General features: G+C 36.6%; 1 protein-coding gene across 4 annotated transcripts in view; it reads left to right on the top strand.

Moving 5' to 3' along the window:
- IL1RAP (interleukin 1 receptor accessory protein) overlaps window positions 1–20130 on the top strand; it is a 144816-nt gene that overhangs the window by 100802 nt on the left and 23884 nt on the right. For all 4 annotated transcript variants that reach the window (XR_010584867.2, XM_065539712.2, XM_005545406.5 and 1 more), the window contains exons 5-8: window positions 6747–6912; window positions 9812–9883; window positions 13720–13846; window positions 15737–15885. Coding sequence is in view for 3 of the 4 variants with exons in the window: in XM_065539712.2 (XP_065395784.1) it covers window positions 6747–6912; window positions 9812–9883; window positions 13720–13846; window positions 15737–15885 (514 nt within the window). In the remaining variant the exon portion in view is untranslated. The remainder of the gene's footprint in view (window positions 1–6746; window positions 6913–9811; window positions 9884–13719; window positions 13847–15736; window positions 15886–20130) is intronic.

Here is a 20130-nt window from a genome sequence, read left to right as displayed (position 1 = left end):
ATGAATTCTGAGAAGGAGACAGAAAAAGTCACAGCTGTAAAACAATTACCATGGCCAATATCCAACCATGTGCAGGTGACTAAAATAGACAAACAACATGGCCAATATGGTGAAACCCCATCACTACTAAAAATACAGAAACTAGCCGGGTGTGGTGGCGCACACCTGTAGTCCCAGCTGCTTGGGAGTCTGAGGCAGGAGAATAGCTTGAACCCAGGAGGCGGAGGTTGCAGTGAGCTGAGATCATGCCACCGCACTCCAGCCTGTGCAATGGAGGAAGACTCCATTTCAAAAAAAAAAAAAGACAACCACTGATCATGTTTTCTCTTATTTGATTAAGAAAAGATTACTAATAATTTCCAATATATTGCTTCCTGTTTCTCTACCTTTGGGTAATCACCTGACACCTTTCATCCTAACACTTCTGCCATCTTGGAAACAAAACAAAGGTTCTTGGTCACTGCATCCTCCTGTCTGTACAGCAGTGCTAACTTTGCCTTCTATTTTGTACCTTTTACAGTCATCCCCAGGCATCTACCCAGATGTCTTGGCCCTTCTTCAGCAATTCTTTTTTAGCTGTTATCAACAGAGGTTCCTACATCTGTTGATTCCTACTTCTATGGATCTATCTATTAATCCTCATAGACTGATTTGCATTCCTAAAAGAGACGATGGTCTCTTTTAGTAACGCAAATCAGTCTATGAGGATTCAAAGATGGATCCATAATAATAAGTTTCAGGAAATTTGCTTTCCGGTTATCTGAAAGATGAAAGCTGCTAATCATCTAAAGCTGCTAAAGAAAGAGGAAACTCATATTTGTTACATTTCAGTGGTCACAATCCAGTGTGCTGTGTGCTTTATATTCATATGTAGCACCAGCTCTGCAAGGCAGATACCGTATTTTGACAGATTAGAAAATGGCGATTCAGAGAGATAAACAGTAACACCTAACATTTACTGAACACACGTATTGTTCCAAATGCTTGATCTTCCTTAATTCTGTCAACATCCTTATGAAATAGGCTGTCATGTTTTCCCATGTTATAGTTGAGGAACGAGGTATAGCGTAGTTGAGAAATATTTCCAAGGCCACAGAACTAGGAGCTAAGATTCTACCCTCTGTAATGTGTCAGGAAAGCACACTTTTACATTTTCGTATATAATTTACTCAAAATAACACAGCTACTAATGAGAGAGTCTGGGATTGCAGGCCAGTTCTGTGTGATCACAAAAACTGTGCTCTCTAGAACTGATGTAAGGAGGGTGGTCCAGACTTTACTTTTGGAGCTTAGGACGTTTTGGAAGGGCAGGGTGATTTTTGAACACATACTGGGGTGTGGACTGCACTGTGGGACATAGGGAGACCTGTGGATAGAGGGCCGTGAGAAATCAGAGGCATCTCAGACAAACTGAGGTTACCGGAAACAGAAAACCAAATGTTTACATTTCAGAATTGCTGAATAAATGGGGTAGGATTGGATTGTCCTCCACATGCCTTCTCTTTCTCCTCTTTTTTTTTTTTTTTTTTTTTTCCCTGCATGGCAGAGTTTAGTTAATTTAGGACCCAGAATTCACAATTCTCTAATTCAACATTAGGTATTCTAGTTTAACTTCTGTGAGTTAAACTGATGTTCAGCAAATATTTGTTGAATAAGCCAGGTTTTGTAACTAGTCTGGAAAGCAAACCACAGTTTGTAAGTGATTTACAGAATGTCAAATAGCTGGCTTGTAAAACAAATTCTGAAATATACTATGTGTATAAATGGGAGACTGCCTGTTTATTCACATAGGAACTTCCAAACATATAGAAGTACAGACACAGGTAATGCAATCCTTTTGTTACTAATGAGATTAATTTAGGGTCTTTGGCAAGCCATCCTAACTTTCATATTACTGTATTAATTCTCTTCATTATAGTTTGATATTTAAAACTTTATCTCTTAGAGATGCTTATAAAAGCATAGACAATTTTCTCTTCTCACCGAGGATCAAAGGAACCATTTTATTGGATGGTTTATAGATTACATTTATGACAGCTGCTGAAATACTCTCACCTGCTATTTGTCAGACTAGATGCCATTCTGGATGTAACTTTCCACAAAGCTAGTTTTCTTTGTACCCATACCGATTATTAAAATTGATATATTACCTCCACTTTTCATTTTTATTATGAAATTAATCAGAATTGGTCAAACATTTTTTATAGCTATCTCTTGGAAAATAGAAAAATATTTGCTTTTCCAGACTAGGTGGTATCAGGAAAGAACATTTCTGAAAACATGCCAGGCTTGGCCTTCTTGTTGGCATAGAGATATTGTTGAGAAGTTAGTTCAAGGTCTGTGTAGTAGGCCTTATTTTTTAAATGCCTGCTCCTATTTGACTTGACAGCTTAGATTGGTTCTCTATCTCTTTTCTTTCCCTATATTTCCTATATAGTGATTGGATTTTCAACCTCTAGTGTGAGAGAGTATGTATCATATTTTCTTTCAGAGCTATACACATATAATTCTGTATGTGTACATGTATGCATATACATATAACATTTGACATAAGGTTTAGGGCCTCTAAGGACTCGAGATTCATGATTTAAAGACAAAGCCAAATTCAAATAGCTATGAAGTCTTGAAGCCACTTCAGGCCATAAAAATCACCTACTCTGCTTCGATAGCACTTCATTCGTATCTTGTCTTTGTTATTCTAGTGATTGTATTTCTCTTTTTTCTGTTCTAAGTAGTGACCACTCTTTTCCTTTCCCTTTCTCTTTCTCTTTCCCTTGAATAGCAAGCACACAGCATAAAACTGAGACAATTATATTGTACTTAGAAAGTGATTACATAGTTGAATGAATTAGCCTGCACTGTAAAATTCCATAGAATAAGCACCATTTGTGTTCTTTTCTGGCAATTGTATACCCAGCTCCTAACCCAGTGCCTGGACCACAGGAGGGACTTTGTAAATATTTGTTGTGCAATCATTGCATGACTTAGTTCTGTTCATTGGAAGGGACTAGTTTATCAACTCTTCTAAGACTTCATAGCAAAGTATATGTTTTATACCAACTTTATCTAGAATGCAAAAACTTCAGTAGATACTACTAACACTTCAAACCTTGTATCCCAGTTAAATTATTTGTATCATTACGTCTACTTTCCCTTTCCATTCTACAACCCACCACCCAGTGTCTTATATTCCAAATACTCATCAGCACTTATACACTCTATGAGCCCTCAACTCCATGCCTTTTGGGTCTTGGCTTCTCTCATTCATACCTTTGATCAGGCAACACTAATGTATCGAGCATTTACCGAGCACCAAGTATTGAGCAAGTTTCTGAACATGCAGATACGGAACTTATTACCCCCCACTGGCCCTCATACAAGCGAATTTTCCAAAGGAGGAACTCTGCATGAAAACAGAATATTATAATATTGTTGTTTAAGTAATGACAGCGAGGGAAAAAATAAAGACATTACGGGTGAGTTCTTCACACTTTCTCCTGTGCCTGAAGTGTCTACTTCCCATGTCTACCTTCTTCCTCAATAGATGTTAATATTCTACTTATCATTTAAGAACCAGCCCAAATCTTTCTTCTTCATTAACTTTTTCCTAAGTTGTTTTGTTTTTATTTCACACTCCCCTGCCCCTAAGTGTCTTTTATTGTGTTCGTTGCAATCCTCCATTAGACCATGAATAACTGTAAGTTAGAGTTGTATCATTTTCATTTTTGTGCCTTCACACAGTTCTTCACACATTGTTGGTTTCTTGAATGGAAACACTTGTTCTTACTTCATCATGACATTCCTCCACCGCACCCTTCCCCTCCCCACATGATTCATTTCAGTTGAAAGATCCCAGAGTCATTTCTTGTGTTGTTCTTTACCTATATGTTGTGGTTGGTTGCCACAGCAACCATAGCATGGTTGAAAAATCGCTCTTCTATTTAACTTCTCTCTTTTGAATTCAGAATGAGGAACTAACGGGTCAACTAGGATTGTTTGTCTTCTAGTCAGACAAGTGTTTGCTTCATTGTGGAAATCCACTTACTGTTAACTCATTTCTTATATTTTAAAACATGTTTCCTATTCTTCAGGAATCTAAATCTATTTTTATGTTTGTTTTCTTCTGGATTCCAAATAAATGGTTTTGAAATCATTATAACATATTCAGGTTTTATTTTCAGCAATAGTTTATTATGTTTAAAATTGTCCTATGTGTCTTAGGCACGTGTGTTGAAGGGTCTAGACACAGAGTTGCTGATCAGAGAGAGCTAACCAGACACACAACAGGTTAATGTTAATAGACATTTGTAGTGTGACAATGCCCTGAATTACCTTCACACACATATTAGAATGTAAAATATTCCCTTTATTTCTAAAATGTTTGAGGCCTAATAGCTTTGAAACAGCTACGAAAAGTTTCTTTCATGACATTCTTAAAGAAATACTGTTGACAAGTTCAGTAATAATAATTGACTTCTCATCCTCAAAAGTGTGCATCTTCAGTTTACCACTGATTGCAGGAATTAGCCTGTTTTAAATGATAGAGGCACATCGCGCTTTTCACTCGGGCTGGCTCCGGGGATGGCACAGGTTCAGGGCTATATAGAATGAAGAGACAGTATCAGGTGAAATATAAAGCAAGGACTTTGAAACAAGTAGATCCTAATTCAAATTCCAGCTTTAGCACTGTCTAGTGGTATGACGTTGACAGTTACTTTACTTTTCTAGGCCTTGTTCATTCATCTATAAAATGGAGGTAAAAGCATTACAAACTTTATGTGTTTGGAATAAGGATCAGATGAGACAATATATGTTAAGTGCATGTCTCAGTATAATTTTTATAGCCTCAACTCTCTGCTGAGGAGAGGTTTTCATTCTTAGTTAAGAAGCTAATGAAAGACCATTATTCAGCTTTCTGGAAAACTGAATTTCAGCTCTCTACTGTGTTATCTAGAATATCTCTGTCTCATTTTTTCCGTCTATAAAATTACAGTATATTTAGTCTGATCTGTCTAGTTCCCAGGGATTTGAGAACAGCTAAGCTAACAAATGAGGGGGAAATACCTTTGAACTTTTTAAATGGAAAGTACCACAAAAATAAAATAGTTCTATTGATACTGTAAACTCAATTCAAACCAAATCTGACAAAAACTTATAAGAATACAGACCTTTGAGACCTTATCCTTTGTGATAACCTAAGGATATTGATATCGTTCTCTGATGTGACAAGTGTCTAGAAGTATTGCTTATCTTACAGGAGAAGCTGCGTTGAAAAACTACGTTACCTGAGCTTATAGTAACTTCCTCTTGATGATCTTTTCCATGAAATGGAAGTTCAATGCTGTTCCTAAAATACACATTTCCTGTGACAAAGCATTACAAAATGTGCCTCAGTGTAACTGTTATATTTCAAAATACATGCTCCGGGAATTGAAGAAACCTTAATCATACAAACGTTCAAGATGAAATATGTGAATAAAAAAAATTGAAGTTACAAGCTAGTAGTAGACTCCCAGAAATTTAAAGATGGAAAAAGCCTTAGAGATAACCTAATCTTTTTGTCATAGGTGACTTACTGATATTTAAAAGAAAAACAAAAGCTTTTCTGAAAGTAAATATTCAACATATATTTTTGTCACAGATAGTGTATTGATTCTTTTTCTCAAAAATGGCAAAAAGTAACAATTTAGCCAAATAGTGAGACTGATCATTTGAAACAGGATTCTAGATACATTGAATTAGATAGTTGTTGAATGAGATAGTTCAATTTCTCAATTTTAAATGTCAACAGTTATATGAAAATGTGAATTAGGAGCAGAAATACATTCCTCGATCTTGATCAGGCCCATAAAGATATTTTATTTTTAGTTCCTGAAATCTGTGATACTCAGTTATAAAAATGGGATAAAGATGGAGGCTCATGCCTGAAATCCCAGCACTTTGGGAGGCCAAGGCGGGCGGATCATAAGGTCAGGAGTCTGAGACCGGCCTGGACAGCATGGTGAAACCCCATCTCTACCAAAATTACAAAAATTAGCCACGCATGGTGGCATGCACCTCTAGTCCCAACTACTCAGGAGACAGAGGCAGGAGAATTGCTTGAACCCAGGAGGCAGAGGTTGCAATCAGCTGAGATCACGCCACTGCACTCCATCCTGGGTGACAGAGTGATGAGACCCCATCTCAAAAAAAAAAAAAAAAAAAAAAGGAATACAGTAAAAGAAAAATACAAAACAGTCTGGAAATATCTGATACAGGGAAACAACAGGGTGTTTAAAAATGCCAAAATCAGACATCTAAATTGGGGCCTAGATTATCAGACAGAATGACTAGATTCTCAAATTAATATAATCAGTGAAGAAATATTACAAAAAGAAAAAGAATTGCTTTCTAAATAGCAGGTCTTGCAGTTGCTCAAGTTTCCTTAGTCATTATTTCAAAACTGTAACTTTGCTTTACTATCAACATAGGATGCCCAGAATTTGATCCTGAGACAGGAAGCCTGTGTTTTTGAAGTCACATCTTAGTTTAGAATTTTAATTTCTCATGATCAGAAAAGATAATGAGATGTTTCATTTATTCTTCACAGAAATCTGGTCAAATACTTGACCAAAATAGTATTATAAAAACTGCAGCATGAATATTTAGGTGTTCTGTGCAAAATTAGATGTGAGTGTGCATGTGTTTGTGTATTTTCTATGTATGTATCTAAAATAAACTTTTTTTTTTTTTTTTACTTTTTCTAGGGCTGTTATAAAATACAGAATTTTAATAATGTAATACCTGAAGGTATGAACTTGAGTTTCCTCATTGCCTTTATTTCAAATAATGGAAATTACACATGTGTTGTTACATATCCAGAAAATGGACGTACGTTTCATCTCACCAGGACTCTGACTGTAAAGGTAGTAGGTAAGCGTGATTAGTATCCAGTACGCACAACAAGCATGTGATAATGTTGTTATGGTTTTTAATAGTTTATTACACACTAGTATGTAAATTGTATAAGAAAAGAGATTCATGTTTTTTGTTTACAGCACTGTCTCAAACCTTCAACAATTCCATGCACATCGTAAGCATTCAGTAATTATTGGTCAACTGAATGAATATGTGAATGAATGAATGAAGTAAAGGTAGTTTGGGGAGGGAAAGGAGCACCAGACAGATCTGCGTTCAAATTCTGTCACTGCCACTTATTAGAAACATGACTTTGAACAAGGCCTGTGTCTTTATCTGTACTCTGGAACTAAAATTGATTGAGAATATTTTAAAAAATATTCATATTGTATTAATGCAGTTTCAGGCAAGCAATGGAGAATCAGTGCAACACTTTTGTCAAAAGAGTATTTTATTTGGATTAAGTAAACTCTATTTTTCTATATACTGAAACTGCTGTAGCTACTGCTGAAGGTATTTGCTGGCAATAATGTTCAACCATTATATTGCACGAAGAGAATAGGGGATGAGAAACTAGGAAAGTGGAAAGGGCAATTCTTAAGAGTTGACAAACTCCTAGCAAACCCAGAAATAGAGAAGTAGTGTCAGGATATATGGCTTTTGGGGATGACCCCTAAATACCACTGTGTCCACTATATTAAGAAAGATAGCATATTTGGGTATTATTTTGTCATACCCCATCTTTTAATAGATGGAAACATTAGACTCACTGACAGGAAGTAACCTGTTTAGAGACACTTAGTGAGTTACTTGAAGAAGTAAATCTAAATCCCAGGTCTCTGCTCAGAGCTTTTTCTACTGGTCTGACATGATTTAGTGTAAGTTAGCAACAAAAAGGCTTTCATGTAGTGCAAATAGTATTCAAACAATATTGTAATCACTTCTCTTCTTTTTCTGCTTACTTTCTAAATAATGCTGAGTTGGGGATTAATTCATAAGAAAAAACCAGACTAAATTTTAGAAGTCAAATGAATAATGCAATTGTATATTCATCTTGGCAGTTATTTCTAATATATGTACTTAAAAGTATGCATTTTGGGGGAGTTGGGAATAAGCAAACTTGGACACCCTGATTAACAGATTTAAAAATTCACAGCTGGATCTGGGCACTGGGGGTTTCTTTCTCAAATTTCAAGCAACACAAGTTTGTTGTTTTAAAGCTTCAAAGTATTGAGCATTTATTACGCTAGTAGCATATCCTTAATATATATTACTTAGTTTATTTCTCATATTGAAACTGTGATATGAAATTTAATTATCCTCATTTTAGAGTTATGAAAAATTAGCTTTTCGAAAATTAGGAAAAACCAAGTAACTTTGCTTTCGCATATTTATATGGTTAATATATGGCCAAATCAGGATTAGAACTTGGTTATTAAATCTTTGGAGCTCATACTTTTGAAGACAACACTAACAACTCTATGCAATGTATTATTTTTTAAAATTTAGGAGTATTGACTATTATAAAGAGCAGCAATCTCATTAACAAACAAACATTCAACTGATAACTCGTCATCAAGTAGGCTAATGTGCCGGCCTTCACATCGTGATTGTGAATTCTCCATGTATTTACTCATTAATGTAATACTTATTTAACCAGGTGGCATACTAGACAGTTTGGGTAATGTTGTGAAGAAATACAGAGAGAATAAACAGCTGATTAAGGCATGAAAGCAATTAGGCATTATGTAACATAAGACATCTATCTCGTGTAAGCTTTGGAAAGCTTTGTTAAGCAAACTGACCTGAAGCATGGAGGGTATTTAGTATGTTTTATTTGTTTCTTTGTAAAGTGAAAACTATTTTTTTCTATGCTCAAAACACTTTTGTCACTAAAGGTGTGGCTTTTCTACACTAAATAATTCTTACCTTTTCTGAGGACATTAACTGCATGTCGTACAGTTTAACTCAGTTTGACGCCAGTTGTCCAGAGTTAGCACAGACCCCACAGGTGATGGACGCCTTCCTAAAAGACTGCTCCACCCCCTACTTTAGATTCCAATCACAAGCAGTAGGTTCCAGGTTACCCACAATTCTCCCTGCGTTGGCTACAAACTGAAGATTCCTACTACTTCCTGCTCAGGTTCTGTGATTTGGTATAACTGCTCACAAAACTCAGGAAAACCTTTTACTTCCCTTTACTTGGTTATTATAGAATATATTATAAAGGATTCAAATGAGCATCCAGATGAAGAGATACATAGGGTGAGGTCTGGAAGGGTCCTGAGTTCAGAGGTCTACCCTCCCGGCTTCTGGATGTCCTTACCAACCCAGAAACTCTCCAAACCTGATTGTTTAGGGTTTTTATGGAGATTCTATCACACAGGCATTATTGAGTAAAAGGACTGGAAATTGCAGTCACACTCCCAAGCTTCCAGAGATGGGTGAGAGGCTGGAGATTGTGTTAATCATGTATGGTATTTCTGGCTACTAGCACTCATCCAGAAGCTATATAGGAACCCTAGCCACCAATCATTTCATTAGCATGTAAAATCCACCCATTACTCCAGAGATTCCAAAGGTCTTAGAAGCTCTTGTGTTAGGAATTTGGGACTAGAGCAATGTTAAAACAAAGGAAGCTCCTATTGCCCCTATCACACAGGAAATCACAAGGGATTTAGGAGCCCATGTCAAGAACTGGGAGCAGACATCAAATCTGTATTTCCTTTATTTTATGCTTTGCTTGTTTTAAATGAATGCAGTGCAGTAATTGAGTATATCTTGGACTGTAGGCCTTCTCTAAAACAACCGACAAACTATGCCAGGAAGTTAGGCAAGGTTCAAAGAAGAGCAGATTTTAAAATAAGGCTACGTGATTTAACATCATCTCCCTTTTTTACTTCCTCTAACACAGGCTCTCCAAAAAATGCAGTGCCCCCTGTGATCCATTCACCTAATGATCATGTGGTGTATGAGAAAGAACCAGGTAATTACAGCTCTGTCTCTGAATTTCACTTAGATTCTCTTAATTGCAAGGAATAAAATGTCATTTAAGTTAATGCAAGAAAATAGACCACTGTTGTAAAGAAACACATGAATTGAAACTGAAATGTCAGAAACCAAGGCAGCTCTGGATATCAGTTACTTCACTGGTGCCATGGGCAACTCAAGAATGTTTTGCTTCACTCTCGGTATCTGTTCCCTTCTCCCTCTGCTAGCCATCTTCCTCTGCTGATTAGTGATTTCTGTTTGATGCAAACTTTAGCTTGTACGGGCTTTGGTTTACCAAGGCTGCAACATGAGCAGAAGATTTAGACATCCTTCAAGCTCCCACTCCATTATGAAAGGTCAGTGGTGGATCTTGAAGGCAAGACCATGGATATAATAGGTAACAACTGATAAAACTAGTGGACGTTGATGCAGAATACTATTGAATGCTTACTGTGGCTCTTTGGTTCTTCTTTTAGTTTTCATAATTTTTCGCTATAGACAAAAATCATTGATAACTGACCAAATAAGGGATAACGTGTTGCTCTTTTGACTCAAAGTCTCCCACGATTAAGTGAATAGGAAGCTATAGAAAATTTTTAACATTTTCTATGTTGTATTGTTGTATCACTCATAATAAATTCAGTCCAAACCCAATGAGAAGTTTTAACCTAAATAACAACAAAGAGAATAGCTCTCCAAAAAGAAAAGGATTTATTCAGGAATGAATTGCAGATAGCAATCCAGGAATATGAGTGCTATGGCATCCCATGCGGGGACCATAGTCATACCCAGAAAACATAGGAATGTAACAGTTTTGAAAGGCAAAGTGAGGAAGGTTACATAAGTTGTTTTGAAATAATTATCCTTGGTTATAAGAATCAGTAACAGGGTAACATCAGTACAAGCTTGACCAGCAATTGGTGGTCAGACCTCCTCACAGAAATATTATTTGTGTAAGAATCATGCTGGCCTTTGTGCAAGATAGTGGTGTTCAGAGTCCTTGTACTAGTTTTTATAATAGGCATGTGTGTGTGAGGGCCCTTTTATATAACCTGCCAACCGTTTTTCATTAGAGTGTGGCACAAGTGACTCCATTTTGACTCTGACAACTTTCACAGAGGTATAAAAGAGCATCTGTTTAAAATGTGCTAAAGATAATAGTCAGTTGTTAATGGGTGAAAACAACTGAGAGGATGCCATTCAATTAAAAAAAAAAAAAGTGGAAAAAGAGGTATGTAGTTGTTAATGGAAAGCTGACAAACACAGGAATTGTTGAAATGTATCCGAGAATGAAAAAAATCAAAAAATTTATGGAGTGGTGGGTGCAAGACACATACAGCCCCGATGAGTATCTCTGGGCCCTATCTAAAGGATCTTTGAAGTCTTCAGCTCACTTTCCTTAAGCCATAAGTACAACCTGTCTGATATGCCTGCAGTTGCTAGGCTGGTCAAGTGGCAGTAACTTGAGGGTGATGTTTCTGAGGGTGCTCCCTACCCACACGGCAGTGGGGTCCTCATGTGCTCGCTGTGCATTTTTGCAGCTGGCGACTTGAACTGGATGATGCACAAGCACCATTTGTTTGCCAGTAAGTTAACACGAATGTGGAACATGGATGTGGACCTCTTTGCCATCCAGTATTTGGATGAACACGGAGGCATAAAGCTTTATAGACCTTAAAACACTGACCATTATAAGCAATCTTAGGGTACATTTTGTGCATCCTTCTGATTATTTCTATTTGGTTCCTCTTGCCAATAAGCATCAGAAAAATTGTATGGAGTCCTCTTTGGGGTAGGGATGCTAAGTCTTCATGCAGAAGAGCTGCATGGTTTCTGCAGAGCACAATTGGGTAGAAACGCTGTCACATTAAATGTTTATGTTTATCTAGAATTAACATGAGTAGGAGTAAAAGTAGCTGTGGCATCAAGGCAGGCAGCAAAGCATTCTGGAGCAAGGGGGCCGGGGTGGCTGGGGAAGAGGCTGATGCAAAAAAAAAAAAAAAAAAAAAAACCCCAATTAAAAGAGTTCAGGACTTAACAAAATGAGATTTGACCTGCGCCAAAACTATTTTGAGAATTTTAAATATGACATTTTTCCTGGTATGAATAAATTTATAGCAACAAACAATAATAAAGATACAATTGATCTTGTATGTTGTATATGTTGGCATAGAAATTCGATTTTACTCTAAAAAAAAGATGATAATGATCAACATAGATGGAGAACAATGCCAAAAAAAAATCAAGAGAAGTTTGAAAATATGACTTGCTTTGTGAAGCACAGAGAACACGGCAAGAGGCTGAACTTCCTAGAATTAGCTATGGCTTATATAGTCATGTGAATACTCTTCCTGCTGCCAGGGTATACCCTAATTAATAACATAAATATATTTGTCTACCTATCAAACTATGCTGACAGAAAGATTGTTGAATCCATGTTCCCTTTATCTTTCTTAGTGACAAGTAGATATAGAAAACTGGAGGAAAAAAACTTAAGGACATTGCATTGGGAGGGTAGATAGAGTATGGCCACTCAGTCAGATAAGCCTAAGTTCAAATTAGGGTGGCAATACAATTCATCATCTAAACTAGGACACTTTCTGGGGGTAAACATAGCCACTACCTATTAATATAGGTAACCAGGAAAGCAGGCGTAAAACAGAACTGTTCTAGGCAAACTGGGATGTAAGGTCAGTCTAGGTCAAATCCTGGCCCTTCACTTAATGATTTCACCTACGAATATCATTTACCATCCTTAAGCTTCAACTTTTACATTTGGAAAACATCGATTTTAAAAAATACCTCATAGTGCTTTTGTAAGATTAAATAAGACCATTAATAAATATAAATATTTAGCACAATAACTTGTACAAAGTTCTTAGTAAGTACGTTGCTGCTGCTGCTGTTACTACTGTTTCCTGCCTAGGGATCTCCCTAACCTCATGTTCCATCTCAGAGGGATAGCATAGAGTTTTCTATTTTTAAGTTAGCTTGAAATTTATTGAATGCACCCTGATAGCTGGAGCATTTCAAGGTGGGCCTCGTCAGCCAGGTCTCTCTGTGATGGTATTTCCCCATCTTTCCTGGCCAAGGACTGAAGAGATGGAGAACCTATCCTTAGTCACCCTTCTTGAGGAAAAGAACAAAGGAGAAGAGCAGTCTATGGAGGTCTAGGGCTAAAAAGGATATTGTCAGAGACATTTTTTTTTTTTTTTTTTTTTTTTTGGAGATGGGGTCTCACCCTGTTGCCCAGGCTAGAGTGCAGTGGCACATTCTTGGCTCACTGCAACCTCCACCTCCTGGGTTCAAGCAATTCTCCTACCTCAGCCTCCCGAGTAGCTGGGATTACAGGTGTGTGCCACCACGCCTGGCTAATTTTTATATTTTTAGTAGAGACAGGGTTTCACCATATTGGCCAGGCCGGTCTTGAATTCCTGACCTCAGGTGATCCGCCTGCCTTAACCTCCCAAAGTGCTGGAATTACGGGTGTGAGCCACTAGGCCTAGCCTTGTCGGAGACTTTTTAAAAAAATATCATCATTTTAGAATATATTTATATTAAAAACGGTCACTCTGGTAATTTTATACAAAGTTAATGGGCTTCTTTATTTGGTTTTTCTTGTTTGTTTTGGAATGAAGTATGGTACATTACCTTATGGGAGTCGACTAGAGAATTACTCATAAGCAGGGTTTCAGGTACACATAACTCGTAGCTTCTGATTAGTCAGAGAGTAGAACCAATATAGCCATGTGAAGGATATACACTAATGGGTTACCTTCGTCTTTATTTTTCTTTTCTTTCTTTCTTTTTTTTTTTTTTTTTTTTTTTCAGGAGAGGAGCTACTCATCCCCTGTACAGTCTATTTTAGTTTTCTGATGGATTCTCGCAATGAGGTTTGGTGGACCATTGATGGAAAAAAACCTGATGACATCCCTATTGATGTCACCATTAATGAAAGGTATCATGGGGGCCAGCAAGGGAGTGACTAACTTTTTTTTCTCAACTTAATGATCTCTGATGTGTGTTCTAGTCAACGAAAATGAAAATTCTCATTTTTCCCTATCACAAAAATCGGCAAGATTTTCAAATCTTTGGTGGCTGCATCCCAAAACAGGGTTACTGGACTAGCAATGCGAGGAACAGATGCTGCCTGATAACTAGTAGAGAACTGAATTAGAATGTTCTGAGGCTGAGCATCTTCATCAGATTGTCCACAGGACATGCACCCTATTGTCTTAAGCCCAGCAAGATTCACACATTTATGATATCCACATGGAAGTAGAGGGAATACATATCTTATATCCATAAAAAGGCCATGATCGAGGGTTGTGGGTATGTGGAAACCTATCAGTGTAGTTGTGTTTTTCCTTTTCTCAATCCTAGTGTCTGGCCCTATGTATTTGTGCCTTAGGTAATTAGGTTTTGTTTTTTTGCATTGCAGTGAGCATGCATTTCCTCTCTCCTCTTTCTTAACTCATATAACCTATAGTTATATTCTCAATTAGTAATTTTTAATATTAACTAAATATATTTGTGTAATTTACATTTTATTTTAAAGGTAGATGGGTGGTAATATAACTCACTTTTAAAATAAAATAACATTTTATTCCTAAATAAACCTGATTTTTTAAGGCATTGGCAAAGTGGAAAGTGTGAGTCCTTGAAGACAGAAGGTTCCACTGTAAATGAAGTGCACCGTTACCAAACAGCAGTTGGCTCACTGCACCAATTAAAACTTTGCAGCTGGTCAGCTACATGACAAAGTAATGTGGCTGGAGGCTCACAGGGAGAATCACTGATCTTTTTAGGAATTGTTAACACTTTGCATCCCATCCTCATAATAATAGTGAATAAATAATAAGGAAAGTCGTGTTGTTCCACCTTGCTGCCATTGAAACGTACTCAGTGTTCATAGGTAGCAGTGGAGTTAAGCTTAAGCTAAACCAATCAGAGCCCTTAACCAAATTCTCATACCTGACAGGAAGCCTAGTTAAAAAGAGAACCTAGATGGCAGTCAGCTGTAGCAGAGAGATTTTTCTCTGCGATGAGCAAAGGAGTTCAAAGGGATTTTAAATTTTGATCTTGGACCCAAAGCACTTGATCTCCGATTCACTGAAAGTTGGATATATTTATTTTTACAAAGTTTACTTGTTCATAACAGCTTCCTCTTTTTATATATTAGGATTTAACCATGAGATTTCAGATTTCTGACCACAATATTCTAGCTGTGTTCAGAATCCATGCTTTGGGAATCACTGAAATGCAACGACTATTCCTATGGGATAACAATAATACCTACATGAATAGTTATTAAGCATTATTCTTATATTCATGCCTTAGCGTATTCAGTCCTCAGAATTCCTGAATAAATTAATACATGTAATGCACTGTGTGGGCATTACGACTTCCCTCTTTTCCAAAAGAGGAACCTAAGACCTGGAAAAAGTTAGTTATCTCACCCAAAGTATATAGCCAGAAATTAACAAATCCTGGATAAAAACCCAAAAGCACCTGGCCCCAGAAGCTTCTCTCTAAACTGATACAGCATTCTGGCTCAGAGATCTAAGCAAAAGAGACGTTTCGTTTTGAAGAGAGATCTATAAAAAGAAGCCGGTATTGGGATTTGGTCTAGACAATGGCAGAGTGTGTAGTGTAGATGGTATAGTATAGTATTAGAATCTTACCATTAATACTTTGTAATTGCTGCGTTGTAGGTAGCTCAGTTTATCAACCTTCCTTGTCCTCACCTGTAGTGGGGGTCTGTGGTTGCTTACTTGTCTGATTCATACACAGTCCATAGTGCTTGAGTCACTCCCAAATGCTTTGATTTGCTTCCCTCTATTTCTAGTATAAGTCACAGTAGAACGGAAGATGAAACAAGAACTCAGATTTTGAGCATCAAGAAAGTTACCTCTGAGGATCTCAAGCGCAGCTATGTCTGTCATGCTAGAAGTGCCAAAGGCGAAGTTGCCAAAGCAGCCACGGTGAAGCAGAAAGGTAATAGATGCAGTCAGTGATGAATCTCTCAACTCCAAATGTAACTTTGTGGTGAATAAGGACAAAAGGAGAGCTTGAGAACAAGAGAGCTCCAGTGCCTAGCCCGACGGCATCTAACCCACAGTAATGAATCAAACTTCAATGAAAAATATGAAAGTTTTCATCTACATAAAGATACTCAAGATATTGTTTCTGATATTGTTAGTACCGTAATGCCCAAATGTAGCTAAAAACATCGACATGATTACAATGAGACACAATTTTGTGTCTGTACAATTATGAAAAATTAAAAACAAAGAAAATATTCAAAGCTATCAAAGATAGAAAAAACTGGTAGAGCCACATATTGTTGGTGAATTATTAAGACCCTTTTAAAAATCATTCATGGTAGAGTTCAAGAGTCATAAAAAGGTTTTCATCATCTGACCTAATACTTTTGGAATTTTTCCTGAACAAATAACAGAAAGAGAATTATATATCTTTTAACATGATTAGAAGTATTATCTGTAGTTGTAAAACATTACTAATAGCAGCCATCTAATTGTATGCAGTGAATGAAGGTATTAAATGCTTATTTTCAGAAAAAAATACATAATTATAATATCATTTTAAACATTATGTATCAGCATTTAAGCAGGTTTATAATATACCAGTAGCCACAATTGCTAAAATGAAAATCATTTAAATTATGATTTTAAATGATATGAACATGATTTGTATGTTGGTAGTACTATATTATTCTATAATAAATGCAAATTATAAAGCCTTCTTGTGAGAAGTGCTGTTCCTAAAACAGACTGTGTCTAAAATTTTCTTTGTGTCTCTCACCTAACATAGAATCCCAGAAAATCCCTTGAAGGATGTTTTCAATGGTCTTGAGAAAAGCAGTGATGAGTTATCACACATGCAATCAGGTCATTCAGAATCATCCTGGCTTGTGGTGTATAGAGGGTGTAATATTTATTCAAAAGTGAATAAAATGGCACATAATTGTTACATTTTACAGTGAGACTTAATGCTTTTTTAAAGCTGATGAAAAACAGGATTCACCTCAAACTTTCATTACAATTTAAAAACTATAAGCAAAGGCCTGAAATGTATATGCCTCGTATGAAGTCTTAGTGGATCAATTCAGGGTAATTCATTGCTTCTGCTCCTCAGAAGCCAGTGTGAAAAGGAGAGATTGAAGTACATGATGTAAGGCAGTTTCCCAAATTGAGTTCTCGGGAACACTGCTAAGAATTAGCATTGTCCTGCAATGCGTTATGATACTCTAGAGTCAGACCACCTGTGTTGAAATTCTGGTTTCTGCGCATCCTAATTCTGTGAAAAGTAAATCTCTCTGAGCCTCAATTTCTTTATATTTAAAGTAGACACAATAATACCAGTACCTCATAAGGTGGTTTTAAAGTACTCAGCACAGTTATTGGCATATATACCTAATATGAAATGCTCAATAAATATTAACTCATTATTTCCATAAGATTTTCATAAGTATTATTTGACAAAGGCTTTTTATCGTCAAATAAGTATCATTCATGGCTGGATTAAACAAAATCAAGTTACTTTAGTTAGGACCCATTCAAGTATTTAATATGTGAACATTTGACAGGAATATCTGCAGGAAATTGGATTATAGTGCAGGATGTTTTCATATGTATTTGACTCCAGATTTCTTAAGTAGGGAGCTTTTTGTGGGGATTGTCTTCTGAGGGATGTATCCTGGGGAATAATTTTGGAAGGTGACATAAATTAATAACTTACTGTCAAATGAATAGGATCAAAACAATCAAAGCAATGTGTAATGTAGGAGTGAAGCACAAGTTTGCCTCCCAGAGCTACTGGAGTAGCTCCCCTTTTACAGAAGCCCCTGCTCTAAATGCTGTATTAAGGACAGCGTCAGGAATGTGAGGTGACAGGTGGACCCTGTCAACTAGATGATCTGTGCTGAAAGCTGATACAGAGTCACCTTTTAGCCCTACCTGTGCACGTCCATTGGTAGCAGAGGAGCTGTGGTTTTGTTCACTTGGCTTCTATTCTGGGCCAACTAATGCTGAAATTCAGAGGTTATATCTGAGTTCACATTCATACATTACATGTATGGGCCTACTCTAAATTTATTAACAAAGCATTCTGTGTACTTCCTGAAAAGGACGTCAAGAAAAGACTAACACTTGGAATGAGAGAAAGACACTGGTATAGGTCTTATTGACAGCAAAATTTCATTATAGTCAGTTAAAGCTAAGTATTACAGAGGAGGCAGTTTTTTTTTTTTAATGTATTTATTTTTATTTATTTTTTATTTTTGAGACAGAGTTGTGCTCTTGTCACCTAGGCTGAAGTGCAGTGGCATATCTCGGTTCACTGCAATCACTGCCTTCTGGGTTCAAGCGATTCTTCTGCCTCAGCCTCCCAAGTAGCTGGGATTACAGGCATGTGCCACCATGCCTGGCTAATTTTTGTATTTTTGCTAGAGACAGGATTTCACCATGTTGGCCAGGCTGGTCTTGAATTCCTGACCTCAGGTGATCCTCCTGCCTTGGCCTCCCAAAGTGCTGGGATTACAGGCGTGAGCCACCACGCCTGGCCCATTGTTTTATAATAAGAGCATGATAAGGAATAAGGCAAGGTGACTGTTTAACTTTATGAGAAACTGCCACACCAATTTCGAAAGAGGTTGTACCATTTTACCTGTCCTCTAGCAATGTACACAAATTCCAGGCACTCTATTTCCTCACCAACTTTTGGAACTGTCAAACTTTCCAATTTTAGCCATACTAATGGATGCATAGTGTTATTACATTGTATTTTAAATTTGCATTTCTTGGATACCAATGATGTGAACAATTTTTCATGGCCTTATTGGTCATTAACTAATAGATCTTTTTGTGAAGTATCTGTTAAAATTTTTAGCTCAGTTTTGTTATTGGGTCATTTGTTTTTAAATTTAATATATGTTAGGATATACACACAGATACTATATATCTCAAATAAAACTCCTGTGTCAGATGTGTGAGTTGTTAATATTATCACCCAGTTTGTGAATTCATTTGCTTTTAAACAGAATCTTTAAAACTTTGATGGCATTTATTTTATCAGTTTCTTCTATGCTTAGTGGTTTCTAAATTCAGTATTAGCAATCTCTGCCTAAAGTTAGAAAGGTATTAAGGTTAGAAAGATATCCTTCTGTGTTTTCTTCTGGAAGATTGGTAGATTTTTCTTTTAGAGTTAAGCCTATGATCCAGTTTTTTTTTTTTTTTCTCCATACTCTGAAGTATTGGGTTAATGTTTAGTGTTTTGTTTTTCCATATAGATAACCAGTTGTTCTCACATCATATTGAAAAATCTTTCCTTTTTTTGTTGAATTGTTCTGAAAGCAGCCCAAAAATTAATTCTATGAATGTAGATCTATTTCTGCATTCCCTGCTCTGTTCATCTGTTTATCTGTCTTTAGTCCAGTACCACTTTATCCTGGTTAACATAGTTTTAAAGTTTAAAGTAAGTCATGAAATCAAATACTGTATGTCTTCCCCCTTTTTTCTTTTTGAAGATTGATTCAACTATTTTAGGAGCCATATTTCTTTTTCATATAGATTGTAGTATCAGCTTGTCCATTTCTACATAAAAGCCTGCTGATATTTTGATTGTATTTAATTTATAAATCAGTCTGGGGAAAGTTGAAATCTTTACAATACTGAGTTTTCCAATCCATGGACGTAATATATCTCTCCATTTATTTAGATCTTAACATTTTTCAGCATTTTTTCTTTTAGATTTGATTGTACAAGTCTTGCATACATATTGTTAAATGTATGCCTAAATGTTTTGTTTTTGATGCTATTGTAATAGTACTTTTTATTTTTTAATTTATTTTTTGAGACAGAGTCTCTCTGTCACTCAGGCTGCAATATAGTGGAGTGATCTCGACTCACTGCAGTCTCCACCTTCCGAGTTCAAGTGATTCTCCTGCCTCAGCCTCCAGAATAGCTGGGATTACAGGTCCCCACTACCACACCTGGCTAATTTTTATAGTTTTAATAGAGTCGGGGTTTCTCCATGTTGACCAGGCTTGTCTCGAACTCCTGACCTCAGATGATCTAACCGCCTCAGCCTCCCTCCCACAGTGCTGGGATTACAGTCATGAGCCACCACACCCGGCCTGTAATAGTACTTTTTAAATTTTCATTTTCCAGTTGTTCATTGAAAATGCTATTAATTGATTTTTATATATTGATCTTGACCTTT

The sequence above is a fragment of the Macaca fascicularis genome, chromosome 2, assembly GCF_037993035.2.
Source record: "Macaca fascicularis isolate 582-1 chromosome 2, T2T-MFA8v1.1".
Classification (NCBI taxonomy): Eukaryota; Metazoa; Chordata; class Mammalia; order Primates; family Cercopithecidae; genus Macaca; species Macaca fascicularis.
The sequence above is the reverse complement of the archived record's forward strand: the minus strand, read 5'-3'. Positions and strand labels throughout refer to the sequence as shown.